Below are 23,516 nucleotides of genomic sequence, written 5' to 3' on the forward strand. Positions count from 1 at the left end.
TTTTGTATTAAGTTTATTATTACGTTCAAAATGTATATCCGATAAGTATAATAAAACTAACATTTTGATGTAAAATTAATATATTATTCATAAAATCAAAGTTATTTGAATGTATAAATAAAGGTAGGTAGGTAAGTAATGTATTTTTAGTAGGTACTTAAGATAATGAAAGAAAATTGTTAAACTGTGATCAAAAATAGAAAATTACTGGCTTACATATTAGCAATAGGTATTTTTTTAGCATTAGATTTACCTAATATACTTATCTAATATCTTTAGTTAACAAAGAATTTTAGTTTAAATTACATATTATCTAAACATACATTCGCACTAATAGTTTAAACTCAAATTTCAAGTAAAACGTCATATTGCTCAAATTGTAGTACTTCAAAATTTGAATTTGCGGAGGAAATAGATACTTGCAATAGTAGGTATAAACATTAAATTCTGAGGATCAAGAGTTTCGAGAGTACCTCTATAATTTAGTACGTTGATATGGTGACGTTATAACGGTTTTAAATCCACGGATACTCTTTCTTAATGATAGTTTGAGTTAGTTTATTTTCTAGTAAAAATACAATTATCCGTGGATTTAAAACTTTTACGTCATCACGTAATCGTAATAATTGAGTATAGGTCATTATAATAGATATTGTGTTAAATTTTATTTTATGATACAATTATTGTATAAAATAAGATTCTAAGGATAAACGAGTTAGTTTCTATTTCCAAAGATATTTTAAAACGTAGATATAGTTATTAAATATATCTTTTTTTCTTATGTATATTCGATATTTATAATTGTTATGATAACAAGTAAATAACTTTTGAGTTATGAGAAACTTTGAATTACATTTTCAAGTATTTTGAGCTAGAAATATGTTAACCAACATTTGTAGAAAAAAAAGTCAAATATTTAAAATGTCTATTAAATCTCAAAAAAAGCCAAAATATTTTATCGTGTTTAGAAAATACTAATATTAATATTTTGTGAAAATGAAAAGTCTATCATTATTCATTTTTGAAATACCTACGACAAAATAACAAAATAAATGTTGTCGAAATTGCAGTGTTTACTGGTACTTTTCTCCTAATATATCACGTTTTTCCATAATATTTTGTAGGTTTTTCCTATTATTTTGAAAATTAGGTAGGTAGGTACTGTGAATTTTTACTTTTGACTCCCCAAAATAAACCTATATCAAATTTGTTACCAGAAGGCAGAAACCACCATCAATATTTATTATTAATATATAATTGCGGTATATTTATTTGAGTTCGTTCTATAACTTATTCTAAATACATATAGGTAATTTATGTATTCAGCTAGTTACTATCATCAAGTTTATGTTCTAGGTTAGGTTAAGGTTAGGTACTTTTCTCCTGATATATCACGTAAATATTCACGTTTTTCCATAATGTTTTTAGGTTTTTCCTATTATTTTGAAAATTAGGTACTGTGAGTTATTTACTTTTGACTTCCCAAAATAAAAACTATACCTATCAAATTTGTTACCAGAAGGCAGAGACCACCATAAATAATGAACATTTTTTGCAATAAAAAATAACTTCTAACACACAAACCAAAAACATTAAATACGTAAACAAATTTTGTGGTCTAGATCACATTTGTCGCCTAGCTCAGAATCTAATATAAACTCTAGAACCTAACCATTTATTACAAGTTAAATAAATATTCTGATAAAAAAATAAAATTGATCATATTAATTTTATAAGTACAGTTTAATACCTTATTTACGTTTAATTCGATTTTATGATAATATATTTTTCTTTAGAGTAGTAAAACGTTTATTTTCAATTAGATATTAGTAAACCGTTTTCGATTTCGTTGAAAATATTCATCAAATTTGTATTACATTTGTTAATTATTACACACGCGTGACGTGTTTGTTGATAAAACATATTTAATGTTTTTTAGGTACCTACTACGATTTATGACCTCCAAAAAATGTTAACTAGAAATTTACTACGAAATTAAATATAACTCAATACTTATACAAACTAACTTCCGTTTCAACTATTTATTTTTCCTATTTTTCATTATCAATTTTTTTTATCTTTTTATCGATGGAATTTAAACATATTTTTACTGTTCTTAAAATTTAGGTGTCGGGACATAACAATTTATCTACGTGTTTTATTAGATATAGGTACGCTTAAATAACGTAAAATACGATAATTATATAATATGTATGTATTAGTATTAATATTGTAGCGTATATAGAGGCTCTTATATAATAATTTTTACGATTTACCTAACACATTTTTGTATTTGAATAGTAGGTACCCAACAATTCCCGACTTATTATTGTTTTTACTGCCGAGTAATATTATATAATTGCTTATGTGCACTAATGTGTGTTGTCACTTATAGAAATAACACTTTGATCATGATCAAAATATTAAAGAAAAACAGCCATTTAAAGTTATAAAATTGACTAAGAAAAAAATACTACATTATGAAAGTTATGTGACGCCATTATGTACCTATAGAATCATGTACTTGTACTTAGTGTATACTAAGGTAGGTTATAGTGTTATACTGTATACTACTATACTCTTAAAGTCGTATGTACCTATAGTTTCCTGGTATTATATATAGGAATGGAGTTGGTACTAAAAATATTGTCAGTATTATGTATTAGACATATTTATTTGCGTTCGTTCTATAACTTCTTCTAAATACATATAAGGTCATATACGTTTTCAGCCAGTTACAATCGTCAAGTTCATGTTCGAGGTTTTTGTTTTCTTATGTTAACATATCGTACGCATATAGATAGGTATATATAGGTAATAGGTATTATTATCTATGATATTAATTATATTATGGCCATTGTTGTTTTGGTTTGTTCAATTTTCTAGTTGTATAAAGGTGTAGTACAATAGTCCATATGTAATTTTTTCCCGTTGATAATAATAAATATTATTATATTTTAAAATTCAAGATGTATTTTGAGAGATTTTGAGTAGGAATCATGGAATAATTTATGGTTATTGCCATTTCTTTCTATGACCAATTTTATATAAATATGTATATTTAGACTATGGAGTGAAAAAGCTATTAAATGTGTTTTGCTGATCTTTGGTCAATTTATTCTCTTAATCCTCAGATTTAATTATATTTGTTCTGTGATTGTAACGTGATTAAGCTACAATTATTATAGGTGACCAATACATGCCGTAATTAATATAATAAGTCGCTATAAACATACACTGTAAAGCGTAAATTAAAATATACATATATATATGTAATTGATCATAAACTCATAACTCATAATAAAATGTATAACTTCTTGGCGTACATAAGAAATAACACATGATGACGATATTATAATATATTATTTAATATTTGCTATTAAGCAAAGAACTATCACTCTCGTGTGTGAAGACAATAATTCTGAAATAAATATTTATAATATATTGCATACGTGTATACTGTATAATGTATAAAACAATCATTTGGTTGTCGGGGGCGGAAGGAGGGGGAGGCGTAAATTTTTTTTTTGACAATTGACGGACTACAGCCAGTCTACGTTGGGCTATAAATAAATCTATACTCCGTTCTCATACCAACGTAAAAAAATAAATAAGCTTGTAGGATCTTGAAAACAACGTACATTGTTGTACGGCTATAATACAAATTTCGTCCTTACTTTCTGATGTATTAATAGCTTATGTCTAATCTATACCCCACCACCTAATCGTATTTTTAATATAATTTATGTAATTATAGTATATAATAGCAATATGTACTATAGGTACTGATATATAAATATAATTATAAAAATATATGATATTTTCATATATCTAATCATCCATGTTTTAAGCCTATTATAATGAACTATTATCCTTTGTACATAAAGTTTAATAATTTAGAAACTACTAACTGAATTACGATTTAGATTTTAGATCCAATATCTAAAATTAAAAAAAAAAGGCGGGTAAGTGGATGTCGCTCTGCTGTACAGTAGGTTACTAGTGGGTCACTAATGGATGGTGTTAAATTTGAATTCAATGATATAATATCATTGCATAAGAAAAACGATTCTGAGCGAAAATAGTCAGTCAGCCTATGATAAGTATATTTGATGATATTATTGTGAATAAAGTAATTTATATATAACCTATTTACGCGGAACCTTGTTTTCAATCCTTAGCTATAAAAGTTGAACATTTTATACATTTTTAACTACTAAACAATTATTAAATTATAAATTTGATAAATTTTGTTAAAATTTGAACTTTAAATGCTTATAAAAAAAAAATTGTGCCTATGTATTTTTAATATGTTTCAACTGCTATTATAGAACGATATATCAGGAGCCTTATATTACATTTTCACGCTGTTTTACCCTACAAATAAAATTTTATTGATATTTATAGAAAAAAAAAACTAAAAAAATTGAAAACTGACAATGTCCGTAAACAGCTCAAAGAGAGTCAAATTATTTTTAAAATTGAATCCTGTATAGAAAATGCTAATACAAACATTCAGTGAAATTTTCAAGTATCTACAGTCATTAGTCATACGTTTTTTAATTACAACAAAATAAGAAAATCGTTACACAAGAAATCGAGTGAATATCAAATGTTGTAAAAATATGAATTTCAAACGCTCTTAAAAATTTAATTTGACTTGTAGACATTTTTTTTTGTTAAAGGTAGATAAACTTATGGATAATCTTGTATTACATTTTCAAATCTTAGATTAGAAAAAGAAAAATTTTTATGAATTCTCAACTCAAATTAATTTGCTAATTTTCGTGATTTTTTCGTATTTTGTCAATATTTCAACTTTAAATGCTTATAAATAAAAATTGTGCCTATGTATTTTTAATATTTTTCAACTGCTATTAGAACGATATATCAGGAGCCTTATATTAAGTTTTCGAGCTTTTTACCTAACAAATAAAATTTTATTGATGTTTGTAGAAAAAAAAACTAAAAAAAATGGAAACTGAAAATGTCCGTAAACAGCTCAAAATATTTTGAAAATGTTATGGTATATAGAAAATGCTAATATAAACATTCAGTCAAAATTGCATGTACCTACGGTCATTTGTTTTAGAGTTCCACCAAAAACCAAAATCAATTTTCTCGAAAACAGATTTTGCGTAAAAATTCCTGTTTTACCTTAATTTTTTTTTGTTTTTTATGTCGCTTTTGAAAACTACTGGGAAATTTTAAATTGAAATTTTTATTATTTTTTAACTAAAATAAATTTGTACATTTTTGAGATTTTGTCAAATTTGAACTTTAAATCCTTATCAAATAGTCATGCCTATACGGGTCTTTAATATTTATGAACTGCTAGTTATAACAACATATAAGGAACTTTTTCAAATCTTAGATAAAAATAAAATAATGTTAATTGACATTTATAAAACAACAAACTAAAAAATTTGAAAATTGAAAATATTTATAAATAACTCAAAACGAGTCAAAAAATTTAGAAAATTGTCTTATGTATAAAAAACGATAAAATAAACATTTGGTAAAAATTTCAAGTATCTACGCAGTCATTCGATATTTAAATTCAACAAAATAAAAAAATCGTTTGACGAGAATTCTTTAATTAACGGGTGAATATTCAATATCGTTAAAAATTGAACATCAAACACTCATAAAAAATGAATTTGATTACCAGTAAACTTTTTTTTTTTGCTAAGATAACTTATGGGGAACCTTCTATTGCATTTTCAAATCTTCGATATAAATATAAATATTTTTATGAACTTCTAACTCTAAATAATTTACAAATTTTAGTGATTTTGACGAGTTTTGTCAACATTTTTACTTCAGATGCCTATAAAATTATAATAGGGATTTACGCTCAATTTTTTTTTTAATTTTCACTAACAGCTATTTCGAGGAACCTTGAATTAAATGTTCAAGTTTTTTGACCAAGTGAAAAAATTTTGTTGATAATAGTCAAAATTTTCTTATGCCTATAAATATTTTAAAAAGTGTCAAAATATTTTGAAAATTGTATATCGTATAAAAATGTTAATATAAACATTCATATATATACGATAATTTTACTTAAAGTTAAACTGAAAATCAAAATCGGATTTGTCAAAAACTGGCTTTGCATAAAAAGCTTAGTTTTTCTTAATTTTAGATTCTGAGTGAAACGATGAATGTATCGATTTTACAATGATGTGTGTTACTTTTTTTGTGTCTGTGTACACGATAAGTCGCAGAATTAATGATTAGATTTTCAACATCAGTATCTTGTTCGATGGGAAAGTGAATATCGTTGGTGCATTGGGGAGGTCAAAATTTTAAATTTCCAATAGTTTTCAAAAGCATCGGGAAAAACAACATGCGTCATCCACTTACCCACCTTATTTCTTTTGCTTTTCCCGACTATTTAAACAATTTTTTAAAATTTATTTTTGACCTTCTAAAGTACCAATTAGATTCATTTTCCTACCAGAAAACATGCTGAAGTAGAAAATCGAAGAATTTTTACTGTCCTAAAAGGTGATGGCGGACAGAAAAAAAATCTCATAGTGAAATCAATACATTCACCGCTCCTCTCAGAATCTAAAATAATCCATTTATTAATTTGTAGTATAAAGTGTTGTGCCCATTAAAAAAAAAATAAGTTTGCAACGATATTTTTAAACGGCATAAAAATTAAATTATTATTTGGAATTATGGTTTTTAAGTTTTAGGTTAGAAAACTCTAAAAAATAGATTTTAAATAAATGTATTATTAAAGACGAAAATGTGGGCGAAAAATGGAAATATGCTCAATATGATCACCTTGTACAATAAATAACAATGTGCATGTATATGAAACTGCCTTCTCTACGGTCCTGTTATAGTCCCAAGGTTAACAATCCACATACCTATTCCAAAGATTGCGTAATAAGTCGATTCGCTAAACAAAACATTATAATTAAAAGCTTCGACATTTGTTGTATTATGTACGTATACTTACATAATTTAAATTGTAGTATAAAATTGTAAATTGTAATAATATTAGGTAGGTATCTATCTCATAATGCCGCGTGGCTGAGGTAATTGTTGAATTGTATATCGTGGTGAGGGGTAAAGTGTTTTAGAAGAACCAGCGTTTTTAAAAAAAAATGATTTTGTTATATTGTACGTACTGCTTTGGTAATAAAATAAAACCATTCAGGCAGCAAGGGCCAATAAGGCCTATTGGAAGTGCGACTATTATTAATGTCACATTTTAAATAGGTGTTTTGATGAGCGAAGCACTGCAGAGTGTACAGACGTGTACGTCTGTACAGTTTTTTCTTAGCGCCACACGTATTTTACGTCGAAACTGTGAATATCATTTTAACCTCAAGTTAGTTTGGTTTTCTGACATAAATACTCTATAGTTCAAATGTATATTAATAATAGTAGTATGCAAGTACTACTTGTTGACTAAAATTTGTCACATAAAATATAATGTAATAAAACTTCACCGTAAAATGAATAAATATCATCGTATCCAAATTCTTAGGTAAACAAATTAAAATAATTTAGTTTTGTTATAATAACTTTAGCATTTAAAATGTTTCTTTATTTATAATTTACAAGCAAACAATAATTCCGCACTTAATTAAAACAAATAAAAACAACAACAAATATCTACACGGAGCCACGAGTCTTGTCGAAAACCACCATCATAGAATGGCAAAACTCAATAAATTCCAAGGACGCGTGTATAACATAATTGACAATTTTATTGTATAATATTATCGAAGAAATATCATATAATTTTAATAATTATAGATTATTCGTGTTCATTATTATGATTATTATTGGTTCAACAATTTTATTTCGCCCAAAATGGGTTTATGGTAAACCGTTGTATACTACGGTGTGCATTTTATTATAATATAATATTATCGTGTGACAAGAAAACTATATATTATTTGGGGGTGTTTTCTTAGTAATAGGTCGGGGTCGGGGAGCGCTATATATAAGCACTTTTAGCGCCACCAATAAACACGTCAACCGTAATAATTGTAGTTTCTGGGAGTTTTCCATGACTAGAAAGAATAAGAAAATTATTGCGTGTGCCTACTGCCTATGCTACATTACAATATTGATTATTCCAGCGTCACATCGTAGAAACGTGATGTCATTACTGTACGGTCTGAGATTATATAATATTATAACGGAACTTCATAATTTATATTTTATGCGTATTACTACATTCCTATATTAATTGTATTATTGATTTTTAATAGCGTTATTGTACAACACAATGATAATGACACCATGTATTATTTATAACACGTCTTATATGAGTATAGGTAATAGCCCAAACTTATTCACATAACAATATTGTTATTACGAGAATAAATAGTTATTCCAGTTCGATTGTTGTGTGGGGAGGGCGCCACTATGGTAAATGTTGACTTAAAATATAGTTTGAGATCCAGTCAGAACTCACACAACTAAATATATTAATTAACAATAAAAATAATATAAATAATACATATATTAATAAAAATAAAAATAAAATACTAAAAATATTGAAAACTGGAAATGTCCGTAAACAGTTCAAACAAATCAAAATATTTTGAAAATGTTATCGTGTATAGAAAATGCTAATATAAACAACTAGTGAAAATTGCATGTATTTGCGGTAATTTGTTTTAGAGCTACCTACAACAAAAACAAAAATTGATTTTGTCAAAAACCGATTTTACGTAAAAATTCCCGTTTTTTCTTAATTTTTATTTTGTTTTTCCGGTGCTTTTGAAAACTATTGGGAATTTTAAATTTTTACCTCCTGAATGCACCAACTTTATTCACTTTCCCATCGAACAAGATACTTTTGAAGAAAATCGAAGCAGCTGCACTGCCCCAAACGGTGATGACAGACACTAAAATAAAAATAAAAAAACACACATCATTGTAAAATCGATACATTCATTGCTCCGTTCAGAATCTAAAATATATAGTTACTTACACTAAATTGGGTAGCTAAAATAAATTAATAAAAAAAATCAACAACATTATTTAGTCAATATTAGATTAAACAATCGTTCTAAAGTACCTACTTATAACGACCAAAGGGACAAAATGATACAAAAGGACCGTTCTAAAAAAAATCTGAGTGCAAGTGATGACCCCCTTTCCATCACCCATATTACGCCAATGAATATACTTTATTATATACATTGCACTGTACTCGAGTACCTATTGGCTATCATGTAATTATTAATGTTACTATAATAATATGAACGAACTGTATAATATTAAAATAATATATTATTATCTGTATGTATCTAAAACTATAATAAACAAAATACCAAAAACTTTGATCGACAAACGCCGAGCGAAATTAGAAAAATCGTCAACCATAATATCGGTACCTATACAATATAATATTGATTAACCCATCTGTGCGCATGTGTCCCATATATTATTATTAACGTATATTAACGAGTAACGTCGTAACGAACACACTTCAGCTCGGCGTGTTTGCATGCACAGGTATTATATTATTATTATACACTATAGTACTATACGATACTGCTAGACGAGCTCCCGAATCAACCGATTGTAATTAATGATTTATCACACTTTTCGCACGGAACGGCGTTTGCTATCGATGAAATGCAGCCGCCGGCCGTTTTCTAGACCGCCCGCATTAATGCAAACAATTAATCGTTTTCATTCCAGAATTTTCGTCAACAGGAGTCTGCACCTGGAGAACATCAAATTCTATGGATTCGACATGGACTATACGTTGGCCGGTACGCGATCGTAACTTGGCATTAATTGCCTGTATACATAATAATAATATATAAATATAATAAACCATAATATTATTATGGTATATCTAATACCTTTACATTAGTAATATTATAATATTATGCTTTGTCGATTTCGGCGCCTTGTTATACGATAAGCGTCGATCTTGACGCGGACCTATGACAGGATGTATTGTCTTTACTAACGGTGTAATTATAGACTATCATTACCGTTATCATTATTGTGTTGGCAGAGTACAAGTCACCGGCCTACGAGAGACTGGGATTCGCACTGGCCGTCGAAAGGCTCGTATCGCTCGGGTATCCCACTCAGATATTGCAGTTCGAGTACGATCCCACGTTCCCGGTGAGGTAAGTACATTTTTTACATGGATAACCTAACCTATTTGGCCATCTATTATAAATTTCTATGGTGTAGTACTGTAGTATACGAGTAGTATACTTGTATGATCTTTGTGGTTCGTTTCAAGTTTAGGCATACCTATAATATTCAAGTTTTTGAGAACAGTGTGATTTTTGAAATCATTACTTATGCAAAGAATGACTTTGAAACTTAACATGCTCATTAAGTCCGCAAATGTTGGTATACTATATTTTGTTTTGTATTGAAGTTGTGTTTTTTTTTTTTTTGTAGGTAGGTAGGTTATAAGTTTAGGTACTTGAATAGTTGAATCATATATTCTTATCTATACCTATACTCTATAGTTTACATACTAGACTTAATGCTGTAACAATAATTCAATACTAGGTACTGTTGTATAATTTGAATGATTGTAACATTAACAATTGAACATTGTTATACGATTTTGATAAGTAATTGATTTGTACGGATTAAGTACAACGTTATTTCTAAATTATTTATCAATAAAACGTTTTAAATTATACATGCAATAATACAAAATATATAGTTTAAAATAATTTCCAGTTGTTTGAATTAGTAACATTTAAACAAGATTATACTCAGCGGCGTATTTAAGCCCACCCAGGTATGTCCAAGTTGAGGAACCACGGTACTTTTATCATGACATAAAAAAAACTGAGAAACTATTTATTTTTTATTCGAATGACGGATCGAAAAGTTAATTTTAAGTATAGGTTGGGAGGTACAATGATATATTGTTTTAAATACATTTATAATTATAAGTAGGTATAATAATACCTATATTATTATATTACTTAAAATATTTTTTTATTAGCTTCTATTATTTTACACTATTAGATCACTATTTAATCATTTAATTTCTGTGTTTAAGGGGCCATCCATCTCCCTAGGGCCACCAAGTTTCACGCGATGCAACTGATTTTACTATTTTGTACATGCCATTAGTATATATTATAATGTCACATGAATCAATATATATACTATATATTATATCCACAGGCCCAAAATGTTACCAAAAGTTTGGAATAAGTTGATAATCCTTAACAAACAACTAATTTTAAGTTACAACAGTAGGTAGTATAGTATAGTAACATTATACCATTTATACCGAGACACCGAGTTACATAAAAATGTATTCATTTAGTAATGGTTCACTAAAACTTGTTAAATACCTACTTGTTTGTTATAATGACGCTAAGATATTTAACCTACCATATATTCAAGCACCAGCATTTCAAAAATAACATTTTGAAAACTGACAACTTACTTCCGTGAAGTTGTCTCCCTGCCCCCCCCTCAAGTCATCAAGTCAATTCCAAATCAGCGTCAAATTTTTATAATTTGCAACCTCATATTTTTGTCGCAATTAATGTTCTTATAAATGGATTTCCAACATCACAATGTCCCTATGTCCAAATGTGCTCAACTTGTCTTATCTCTAAATCGGTGTTTATTTTTTTAACTGATGTTTCAACTAAATATGCAACTATAATTGCGGAACATACTAATATGTAACTTACTACTTTTGTCACAAACAACTAGTAGCTCATGGGTGGTTGGGAGGGAGGACAAATGGTCGCATCGGCTCCGAACTGCAGATGTTGTCAATATTTTAATACTTATTTGCAGCTATTTGCAACAAAAAAAGCGTTTATACCGTAATAAATGTTTTAATAAGTAAGGGGCCAAATTCATATGGCTTCGCTCTCGGTCTATTTAATTAGGTTGTCAATTATAAGAATTTAATTTTGAATAAGTTATAAAATATTGGCACCGATGTGGCACCGACATTTATAAGGAGACATCTTCATGAATATCAAAATATTTTTATTTTTATTAGTAGTTTTAAAGTTGTGTACAACATTTCCAATCTATACAATATTAAATTAATCCATGTATAATTTAAATATTTATATGTATATTGTATTTCTCACTTTGGTCACATAATAATATATTTCAAAAACAAAAAAAAACTGAAAAGTTTTACATATAATATAATTTGAAGTTTATAGATTTAGGTATATTTATTTATTTGTATCGATTTATGTTGTAAAAGTTCATATTTTAAAAGTAGAACTATAATTATAAATAAACTATAAACTCCATTAACTATATTATGTTCACCCATAGTGACGGCACTCCTCCCGTCAATCAAATCTCAACAAATTTACTTATTGTATAACATGTAAATACAGACTGTAAATATAATATAAATTTTCGTTCAATAAAAAACTTTCAACTATATTATATGTTCCAATACGTTTCGTTACGTCATTTTTAAAGTGTATACAGGCAGAAGGCGGATTTGAAGAGTTAAACAAATTTTTATTTTATTTAGGTATTAATTTTTTTCAAAGCATATCAAAACGAATTATTTTTTCCAGGGGCTTGTGGTTCGATTCTTTGTACGGCACTCTGCTCAAAGTGGATTCTTACGGTAACATACTCGTCTGCGTACAAGGTTTCGAGTTTTTAAAACAGTGAGTGATATATACAGGATGACTCTTTTAATAGTAAACATTCATTATCTCACATTTTCAATAATTATTAACGTTTTTGAAAATAAAAATTTTATATATATATATTTTTTATATATATTATACTTTTTTTCTATTTTTTGTCATTATAATTTTTGAAGCAAATTTTTGATGTATAAAAATCAGATTTACAAATAGAAGCTAATTATGTGTTGTCAACTTTTAATGAGTGGAGTAAAGTGACACATGGGTGAATACCGAATGGGTACCTCGCATAATCGTTTGTCTACTACAGTAGATCCATGATCCATACTTAAAATATTTATAACTAAATATAAGTATTTATATAACTATAATTAGTTAATGGTTCAAAATTCGATTGCTGTACATCAAAATTCTCAGAAAAATATTGTGCTTTATAATAATTAACTGTATGTTGTCGTTCAAAAAAATAAAAACTTAAGAAATGATTTTCTTTTAAAAGTGTTTTGTAATGATTATAATGACTTAAAATTATGTAAAAAATTAATGCTATTCGAAATAATGAGTGTTTACTGTTAAAAGAATCATCAGTTACACATTTATTTGTGAAGTTTGCAGTATTTGCTTACACAGTGATAGTGTGTTATCTATATAAGTAACATCTGAATATACGTCAGTTTTTACACATTAAATGTCCTAAACGCATTAAAGTATTATACCAACTTGTGTTTTTTACCATTAGTTCTCAGGTGTACGAGTTGTATCCCAACAAATTCCTGGTCCTTGACGAGTCCCGCGTCTACGTGCTCAACACACTGTTCAATTTGCCAGAAACGTATTTGTTGGCCTGTCTGATAAACTATTTTACTACTTCGCCAAACTACTCGAGGTTTGTTTTATAATGTCACCCATACTACTTATTTACGTACATAAAATATTTAATATGTATTATATAAAATGTTAGTAGTTATATCATATAATTTATATACATGGGCGTAATCTGTTGGGGGGGGGGGGCAACTGCCCCCTCAGATATTTAACTAAGCGGGCTATAGTGTCATTTTACCTTATAGATTTTCAGTTTTACCACAGGCTAACATACTATCGCTATTATACGTTTTAATATCCATTGTCGTAAAAAATTGGACCTCAAAATCCGGTATAGTATTTAAACTAAACTTCATTTTTAAATTCTAGTGAAAAAATGTATAAGACATTTTGTATTAAAATATCAAGCTCATGTTATTAAAATTTAAAATTGATTAATTTTTAACTACAAAACAACATGCAAATTTTTGTGATTTCAACGAATTTTGACAACATTTAAATTTCAAACGTTAATATAAAAAATTGTACCCGTGTATTTTCGATTATTTCAAAGTATTTCGAGTACCTACAACTTATGAGGAACCTATTGTATTATATTTTCAAGCTTTTTGACTGAAAAAAATGTATCAACATAATTTGATAAAAACTGGTAAAGGTTAAACATTTTAAATGTCTATAAATGGCTCAAAAAGAACCAAGGTATTTTTCGAAAATCATATCATGACTAAATATACTGTTATTATAAAATTCTATTTTATGAACATTTTCACTTTTCAGCACCTGCAATTTGTCATTTACTGGCATTGCGTAAAATTGCATCCGTATATAAAAACTTGGTTATAATGACTTAAAACTCTGTAAAAAAAAGTAATTTCCAAAGGAATCATGTCGTTTTATTTAAACATGAAAAATAAATATAACTACACTAATGCGTGCTTTCCGTTTACTTGATATTATAGTAGGTACCTATGTTTAAATTGGACAATATCCCATAAAATTTACCATCAGGTTCTATTAGTTATTATTAGTACGTATTTAATACACTCAAGATTCATAGTAGGCATTTGGGCGCCACAGCTTATACATATGATATATTAATATAATTATATTATTATCCATCATAATTAAGTCGGTTCATTAAAAATATTTACTTGACCACATCCAAATTCGGACCGTTTTGTTTCTGTAAAATATATTTTACACAAAGTAGTATAATACTATGTTATCGTTTGTGTTACCCAGGGAAAAAACCGGAGTACGCAGTGGTGATTTGCTGATGTCGTTCAACTCTATATTCCAAGACGTGAGGAACGCCGTGGACTGGATGCACATACATGTAATATATACGCACATATTATAATAATACTATTATAGTATTACACTTAACCCCAAGTTTCAGGAGATCATTTTACCACGTCTGTGTTTAAAAAAAATATATACATATAAATTAACGGTCGGGTTAGGTGATGTCCTTAGCCCGTCCTTCCAAAACGTACAGATCAATTGTGAACTGACAGTAGGTAAACCTAACCGTCCCCATTGAGATATTTATTATTTAATACAGGAGGTGTATGTGGCATGTATATGCAAATGGACAATTGCATCCGATCTTTAGATACTAGGACATTTGGACTTCAAAAATAGCATAAAAATATAAATAATTTGAACTGCATAAAAATGAATAATTATAATTTTAGTTTATAGTATAACCAACCATTGACCAAATATAATAAAGTAAAATATAAATTTGATTTAATATAGCGAGGTATGCTCGTGAAATAATATGTTGTTGGCTATCATTTATATTTTGGATTTTTATAATCTTTTATTTACATCAAAGTTCTTATTTAATAATTAATTTTCTAGGTAGATTATTTCCGGCTTCCTGATAATTATAATATAAATCACACCCCCTTCCAAGTACACGTTGAAGGCAAAACGGAATAACATAAATCACCACAAACATTGTTTTCTTTATATTAATTATTAAGTCTCTTGACGAATTTTACATAGTTATTTGTACGATTTTTCTATTTAAAACTAGCTCGTGAACGTTCCGAATGTTGGAAGAAAATAACGCAACTTAATGTCCGCTTCTATTCTATTAACCGTCCCCTGCCAGTTTTAATTATTTTCAAACCAATCTAATAATGGGTATAAATCATCTGGCAAATGTTCCGACAGCAATTCGATTGCCAGATCTATCAAAAATTTAAATTATATTTTTATCTGGTCTGCTGTCGGCCAGAAATATATTAGATCCCCAGGTTAATGTCTCATCACTCACTAGTCACTTTTATCAAAGTACCTACCTAAAAATTTAAATTATATTTATGTGTTATTTTACTGTTGTCAGCTATCTCGTTTTCAATTAAAGTTTTTAAGGAATTGTATGATAGCAAGCCAAAATATGATTGTCATATATTATTCTACAACCTATTGTTTTTAAGTATGACACAATGAAAAAATCTTAAAAATACACCATGCTATAATTTATGAAAATACAAATTTTATTTTTGTCGTTCAAATGTCTATGCGCTAAAATGGTTGCTTTTAAACGCCACGTTAAATTGTCTTCGACCATTATTTTAATGATTGTTGCATGATTGAATGAATAATAGTTGCAAAAACGAAATTTGTTTGGTAAAAACTAAAAACTTACTGTTAACTTACATTGAATTTCATCACGAATAAAAAATATTAATATTATTATTAATTTGAATATTTCATAAATTTTCTACAAAAGTCCAAATTGTATAATCGTCGATAGATTGAAAAACTAATTAGGTATGTTTGTAAGACTATTATTCCTATTATCAATATGGTATACGCAAACATATTTGTTTTTAGCGTTTTCGGCACAATTTGTCATCATCTACTGTTGTGTCTTATATTTAACCTAGCCACTATCTATAACCATTAACCATTGATTATGAACACTAGTATTAATAATCAATTACACCACCTATGCCACGTATTAGGTTATAGATTGCTTTAAAATAAGTAGTTTATGCTATATATCTACCAAAATATATTCAATATTGTATTTTGATTATTTCGTCGTATGCGGTTATATTTAATTATATAGGGTGATTTGAAAGAGAGAACTATCCAAAACTTATCAGATTACGTCAACAAAGACGCGAGGCTGCCCATGTTCTTGGCTAGGATCCGGCAAAGTGGTGCCAAGGTGTTTCTGTTGACCAACAGTGATTACTGGTTCACCAACATGATCATGACGTATTTGTTCGATTACCCGCACGGTGCTTCGGTAAGTCGTTCGGTTCGTAGTAACTATTGTCGTCCGTCGACAATGTAACACAAAAATAATAATATAACAACAATATTTTTTCACTGGATGTAGCCCAGCGAGCCACACAGAGACTGGCAATCGTATTTCGACATAGTGGTGGTAGATGCCAGAAAACCGTTGTTTTTCAGCGAAGGCACGATCCTGCGACAAGTGGACACTAAAACCGGAGCTCTGAAAATGGGCACGCACATTGGGCCTCTGCTAAAAGGCCAAGTATATTCGGGAGGTAAATTTTACTGACACGCATTACTAATTGGTAAATGGTATACTTATTTATATTGTATTGTATCTCGCTCGACGGAAAGGTTCTTGCGACATTTTCACCAAGCTCATTGGCGCAAAAGGAAAAGACGTTCTGTATGTGGGAGATCATATATTTGGAGACATTCTCAAGTCAAAGAAGATACGTGGTTGGAGAACGTTTTTAGTCGTTCCCGAGTTGGTTCAAGAGCTGCACGTGTGGACAGACAAATGTCAGCTATTTGCAGAACTGCAAAATTTCGATATAGCTCTTGGAAACATGTACAAGTGAGTTAACTGAATGCAACAGTATATACATATATTATCGTGAATATTTATCGAGCTTAAAATTTATTTTTCAAACATTCTAAGAACATTTATTTTGGTTGGTTCATTGTTAGTGATTTAAAACAGCACTAAAACTATTAGGGCAAATTAATTAATTTAAATATATAACTACAAAAATGTTATAATAATGATAACTTTAAACTCACTAATAAAATATATGACGAGAGGAAGTTATCGAGTAAAACGACGGCCTGACTGATAAGTGAATGGTCGTTGAGTTGGAATTGTGAACAATTATTATTGACCCTGGACCTCGATGAATTAATCGCAGGCACATTTATCGCTGTTTAATTGATTGCGAGGGAAACAGATTGTTTTGAATGTTGATCGTCGATATGTAAATAATTTTAAAAACAAATTTGAAAAATATTCTAATTATTTAAATAATCAATTTTTATTAAATTGTTTATAATTCTCACATGTTTTTTAAAATTATTTCTGTGTATACTTTATGTCAGGTTTTGGTCTGGTATAAAAAAAAATGTCGTTAAAATCCCAGATTAGATATAATATATAATACGGTCACGATGTACCTAACATAAATTCTCTCGTACTTACATAATACTAATATATTTGGTGGTCTGGTGTGGTGCGGTGGTTGGCCTCAATCACTAATGTGTTCTGAGGTAAGCATCAGCCGGTGTCGCTGGTTCCCGGATGGGTGATCACCAGGGTTTGGTTTTGGTGACAAATCCTCGCCACACATACACGCGTGTTCTGAACCAACCGTACCTCCCTACAGTAAAACAGGCTAATATAACAATGCAGTTGATGTCTTAAAATAAGAAATAAAAACTAATATATTTGATATGTTAAGTGTTTAATATCGCGTCATGACGTATGGATTTTTTTTTTGTTTTCGATTATAGAAATTTAGACAGCAGTACCAACGAAAAACCAGATATTTCAAAACTGAGAATGGCGATGCGCGACGTTACCCACAAAATGGACTTATCGTACGGAATGATGGGTAGTCTTTTCCGATCGGGGTCCAGGCAAACCTTCTTCTCGTCGCAGGTCACGCGGTATGCAGACTTGTACGCAGCGACGTTTTTAAATCTAATATACTATCCATTTTCCTATATGTTCCGAGCACCGGCTATGCTGGTAAGTAAAAACGTTTTATTTTAACACTATGTTATAATATAGAACACTATGTAGGTATTTAACATTACCTATATCCAATATTATGTTTCTATTTTAAATTTCGTCGTATTTGCCTATTTACGTACGATTTTTTTTTTAAGTATAGGTACTTAAATTTTATTGATAAATATTTTTTGATAATCGCACGTAGCTCGTTATCATATTTTAAACTAAACACTTAAACTATTCAGGCATTCGTGTGTAAAACCTTGTAAACAATATGCACAAAAACATTATGAACGTTTAGTTATATCAACCAAAACGTAAAAGTGTACGTTATGAAGACGAATAAATATTATTTTGTTTTGTGTGTGGCGAACTTGACAATTACACGCAATAGTAAATATAAATTACCTATAATCTTAGTAAATATTATCTGACCATTCTGACTTATTATAAACTTATATCTATACTTATTGAGCATTAAATTAATAAACACTAATCATTTCATCCGTTGAACTTCAATTATCATATTATTATAGTTTCAAACCGTGTTGATTTATTTCTATTTACTTAATTAATATTTAAGTAAATCTTTATTGATTAAATATATATATATAACTAGCTGATCCTGTACACTTCGTTGCCCGTTAAATGTACCAACTCTATATGACTCAAACTTTGTTCAATTCGTTATTTAATATTCGGTGTACGGTGTTCAAAATGTATCTTAACTTTTCTGTTGCCTGGAATAAAAATTCTGATTCGCAGCAGTATATTATCAGGTAGGTAATCTACCTGCGGTACCTAGTTCGCGGACTCAGTGCGGTTTGTACGTAAGTGTATGATTTAACTCTTAAGTATCAAAGTTATAACAAGTTTATTTTGATATAATACGGTGGATTAATGTAATCAATTAATACATAATCCTAACCTAACCTAACCGTACTAAATTCCGACGGATAAAAAAACCAAATTTAACCCTTTTTAAATTAGCCTATCTTCTTTCCAGAGATCTGCACACAAACATTAATTTATATATAATATAGGCTATAGCTGATCCTACGCACTTTGTGGCCCGTAAAAAATGACAACTCTTAAAAAAATTGTGATTGTTCAACTCTTTTTTGGTGTAACTCACTGCAGTAAGTGCAACTCAGCCACTCTGGTGGGCAATGTGTGAAAATTCGATTTGATGCATGCTTGTACCTGATCTGCCCGATTAACCAATAGCAACCAATAATAAATAAATACTATTTCTATTAATTATTTCTCTTATAACCAATAGCAACCATTTATAAACAAATATTTCCATCGTAAATCTCAAAATCCCTGTTTGAGCACTCCTATTAATTGATCGTAGCGTGATGTTATATAGCCTATAGTCTTCTTCAATGAATGGACTATTCAACAAAAAAAATAATTTTTTAATTTGAACCAGTATATAGCCCTTTACAGCCCCTTATAGCCCTTTTTTAGTATTAAAAAGTTGCCTATGTTTTTTCTCAGTGTCTAACTATCTATGTAGCAAATTTAATTTAAATCGATTCAGTGGTTTTGGAGCCTATTCAATACAGACAATCAAATCTTTCCTCTTTATAATATTATTAGTATAGAAAAACACGTATTCATAATAATCACGGGGAATTATCTTAACTATAACTACTGCTGCAAGACGTGGAGTTAGTTACTATTATTACTATAGACGACATTTTAAAATGTCATCCCATTAATAGAATAATGAGTAGAGAAGAATTGTTAATAAGGTTCGGAGTTAATGGGCTCCATTATTTTGATTTTATTTGTTTTGGAGCCACGTTATAAGCATTGTTTCGACATCCTGGTTTACACTTCAATTTTACTCTTAGTTCGTCATGAACCATTTAAAAATCCATCCACTGCCCACTTGGTGCAAAGTTCAGTTATTATTTTATTCACAAATTCCCATAAACCCGTGCGCATACATAAAAACATAATCTAGTAAAACAAAAGGCACTGCCCGCGTGCACAGAGATCACTGTTGGGCCGGTCGGAAGTGTCGAGAAAATAAATTGTGTTATGATGTTCAGCGATTTCTGGTTGTGTGTTATATTGTTAGATTTACTGCGTAAACTGTGTTGGATACCATCACAGTATGAGTAAGCCGGTAAGTTTATGGCCAATGCCGTCCCCTTGTCATACACGTGAATTGGGCCATTTATATTACTTCCTGTCTATTATAATTTATAGTATAGTAATGTACTAATGTATACAGCCAGGATCAAATTATATGAAAATTATAATAATGATAGGTAGTTTATTAAATAAAATAAATTAAAATAAATTTGTAGCGTATTGCAGTGTGACTGTGTGAGGCAATTTTCTAATTTTTAAATTTTCTAATCGAAAAACCAATTTTCCCATGTCCCCCTGTCCTGCCCCTCCTATTTGGAATATTCTACTATTTCCTACGCGAAATAATTAAACGCCATTTGTATAGCAAAATCAGTTGCAAAATATTGGCGTTGGTTTGAAGTCGATATCTCAAAGTGGGGGTGCCAACTTCACGAACGTTGGTCACGTGTGAACTGCTGTTGTACACCATCTGAAACAATATTTTATAAATGTAATAAGACTATTTTCTTATTATTATTCATAAAAATCCTAGTAAAAGTTTTAAACAAGACAAAGTAAAATTGTAAAAATTGTATAACAATACCTTTTAATATGGGTTCATACAATTACGAGAGGGAAGGTCGTATACAAATTCCAGAAATGATCAAACAAATTCATACAAATGGCGTTTAATTATTTCGCGTAGGAAAAAGTAGAATATTCCAAATAGGAGGGGCAAGGGGACATGGGAAAATTGGTTTTTCGATTATTGCTCGGGAGGGGGTCACATACAAATTCCAAAAATGGTCATACAAATTCATACTAATTGATTTCTTGAATATTGCAGTATAAAATGTATAAATACTTAATTATTAATATTAGGGGGTCTGGAGACATGTGTCTCCAGCCCCCCTTCTGTATTCCCGATATTGTTCGAATATTGGTGTCGTACGAATTCCAAAAATGGTCATACAAATTCTACAAATGATGTACAAAATATTTGGATAGAAATTTTCGAGATTTATTTGGATGGGGAGTTGGGAACACGTACGTGGCACTGTGAGCCGTGCACAAATTCCCTACAAAAACGTTCAATTGTTGTTGAAGATTATACAACAAACGTTGTATAATAATTACAATATTGATTGAAATAGTTATAAATTATAATATAGGTAAAAATACATGGTTTTGTGATGTTAATATTTTTGAATTAATAAAAATTAAATCGTTTTGTATTATGTGATTTTTAAAAGTACCTACCTACGCCGAATTGTTGGTTGATCGAATAGGTTATCTTTTATTGGTACTATGCATAAATTAAATAATCGCTATTTGTTCATTATTATTTAAAACCACAACAAAGAAAAAAATTAAAGGTAAAAGGCCAGTAGAATTAACAGTAATAGTTATATACGTACCTATATCATATTATTATATTTTACGTTTTAATGCTGTTCAGATAACGAATTAATAATAATATAATGTATCTAAATATCTAAAATCATCATAAAATAATAAGTTAGCTAATTGGAATTTTTAAAGTACAATATAATACATCCGCGTAGGTGGTAATTATGACCTGCCTACCTATTTATAGTACTGCGCATTTTCTTTTAGTTTAAGCCAATAACAATATAATAAATTACTCAAAATCGCCAATCCATAAAGATAGGTACATTATTTTTTTTAATTTAATGTAATTTGAAATTAAATAATACCTAATAGTAGGTAAGTCAAAATAAACAATAGTTTTATCTGAAGATTTATTCTCAATCATTCGATACGATTTAAAAATTATAAAACGAGAAACCATTTTCTTTACAGCTGTGTAATAAAAGATGACAATTTATCAAAAATATTTTTTTTTGCTGAATAACGTATTCGTCATTATTGATAGAACTTATTAGAGAATGTAATATGTACTTATGACACACATTTTTGAAGAAACTATACATGAACTTAATTTGCATTAATTAAAAACGTATTTTTGTGTGCTTATATTTAGGTAATGAAATGTTGAATTTTAACATTTATTCACTTGGTAGAAAAAAATAATATAACTATCGGACTGGAAATGTAGCTAATATGCAGTCAATTGTTGTTCCACGAACAATTTTAAAAACTAAATAATTACGTCGTGGCCATCTAACCTAATATTTAATGGTTCAATTCTACTACATATCTCACACTATTTTTACCTAAATAATAATATAATAGTAACGCGTCATTTTGATTTTTTTTGTATCAAATTCACGAAAACCAAAGCCAACAAGTGTGAATAAATCTCTAAGATTTATGATATAATTCCTTTAATATATATCATAAACCTGATATATTATAAACCTACGTATGTTGTTGGCGTGAAATACTATAAATTGTACGCACGTGCGTAAATATGTATTGTGTAAAATAGATGAGTATGCTAGTTTGTAGCTATTTCATGTGGTTATAAATACAGTATAACAGTGGTTAGTACGTTAGTACTGGTGGCGTACAGATCCGTTACACTAGCACCACAACCTAAACTGTTTTCTTCAAATTTGGTTCCATACTTTAGTAACCGATTAGTAACCATTCGTAACAGAAAATTTTGAATTCGGAACCTAAACCAAGTACCAGGAAAACCGTTTTTTCTAACCGGGTAATGGCGTAACGTTACACCAGCACCCGCACATTGAAATATTCTACTTAGGAAGTTCAAAACCAAACTAGGTTTTAGTAACCGATTAGTAACCAATCGTAACCGAAAATTTGGAATTCGTAACCTAAACCAAGTACCAGGAAAACCGTTTTTCCCAACTGGGTGCTGATATTTAATCCTTAATATACTCTTTGAATATATTTTTATCAAGTATATACAAGCACTAGCTGATCCCGCTGGTACTTCGTTGCCCGTCAAATGTACCAACTCTATATTACTCAAACTTTGTTCAATTCGTTATTTAATATTCGGTGTACGGTGTTCAAAATGTATCTTAACTTTTCTGTTG

At 29.1% G+C, this 23,516-nt stretch overlaps 1 protein-coding gene across 3 annotated transcripts in view; it reads left to right on the forward strand.

The window, feature by feature from the left end:
* Window positions 1-23,516, forward strand: part of LOC132936328 (cytosolic purine 5'-nucleotidase) — a 42,430-nt gene that overhangs the window by 12,479 nt on the left and 6,435 nt on the right. For all 3 annotated transcript variants that reach the window (XM_061003038.1, XM_061003037.1, XM_061003039.1), the window contains exons 2-10: window positions 9,685-9,758; window positions 10,010-10,127; window positions 12,543-12,638; window positions 13,360-13,506; window positions 14,688-14,781; window positions 16,534-16,716; window positions 16,810-16,984; window positions 17,064-17,286; window positions 18,216-18,453. In XM_061003038.1, the coding sequence (XP_060859021.1) occupies window positions 9,685-9,758; window positions 10,010-10,127; window positions 12,543-12,638; window positions 13,360-13,506; window positions 14,688-14,781; window positions 16,534-16,716; window positions 16,810-16,984; window positions 17,064-17,286; window positions 18,216-18,453 (1,348 nt within the window). The remainder of the gene's footprint in view (window positions 1-9,684; window positions 9,759-10,009; window positions 10,128-12,542; window positions 12,639-13,359; window positions 13,507-14,687; window positions 14,782-16,533; window positions 16,717-16,809; window positions 16,985-17,063; window positions 17,287-18,215; window positions 18,454-23,516) is intronic.

The sequence above is a fragment of the Metopolophium dirhodum genome, chromosome 1, assembly GCF_019925205.1.
Source record: "Metopolophium dirhodum isolate CAU chromosome 1, ASM1992520v1, whole genome shotgun sequence".
Taxonomy (NCBI): domain Eukaryota; kingdom Metazoa; phylum Arthropoda; class Insecta; order Hemiptera; family Aphididae; genus Metopolophium; species Metopolophium dirhodum.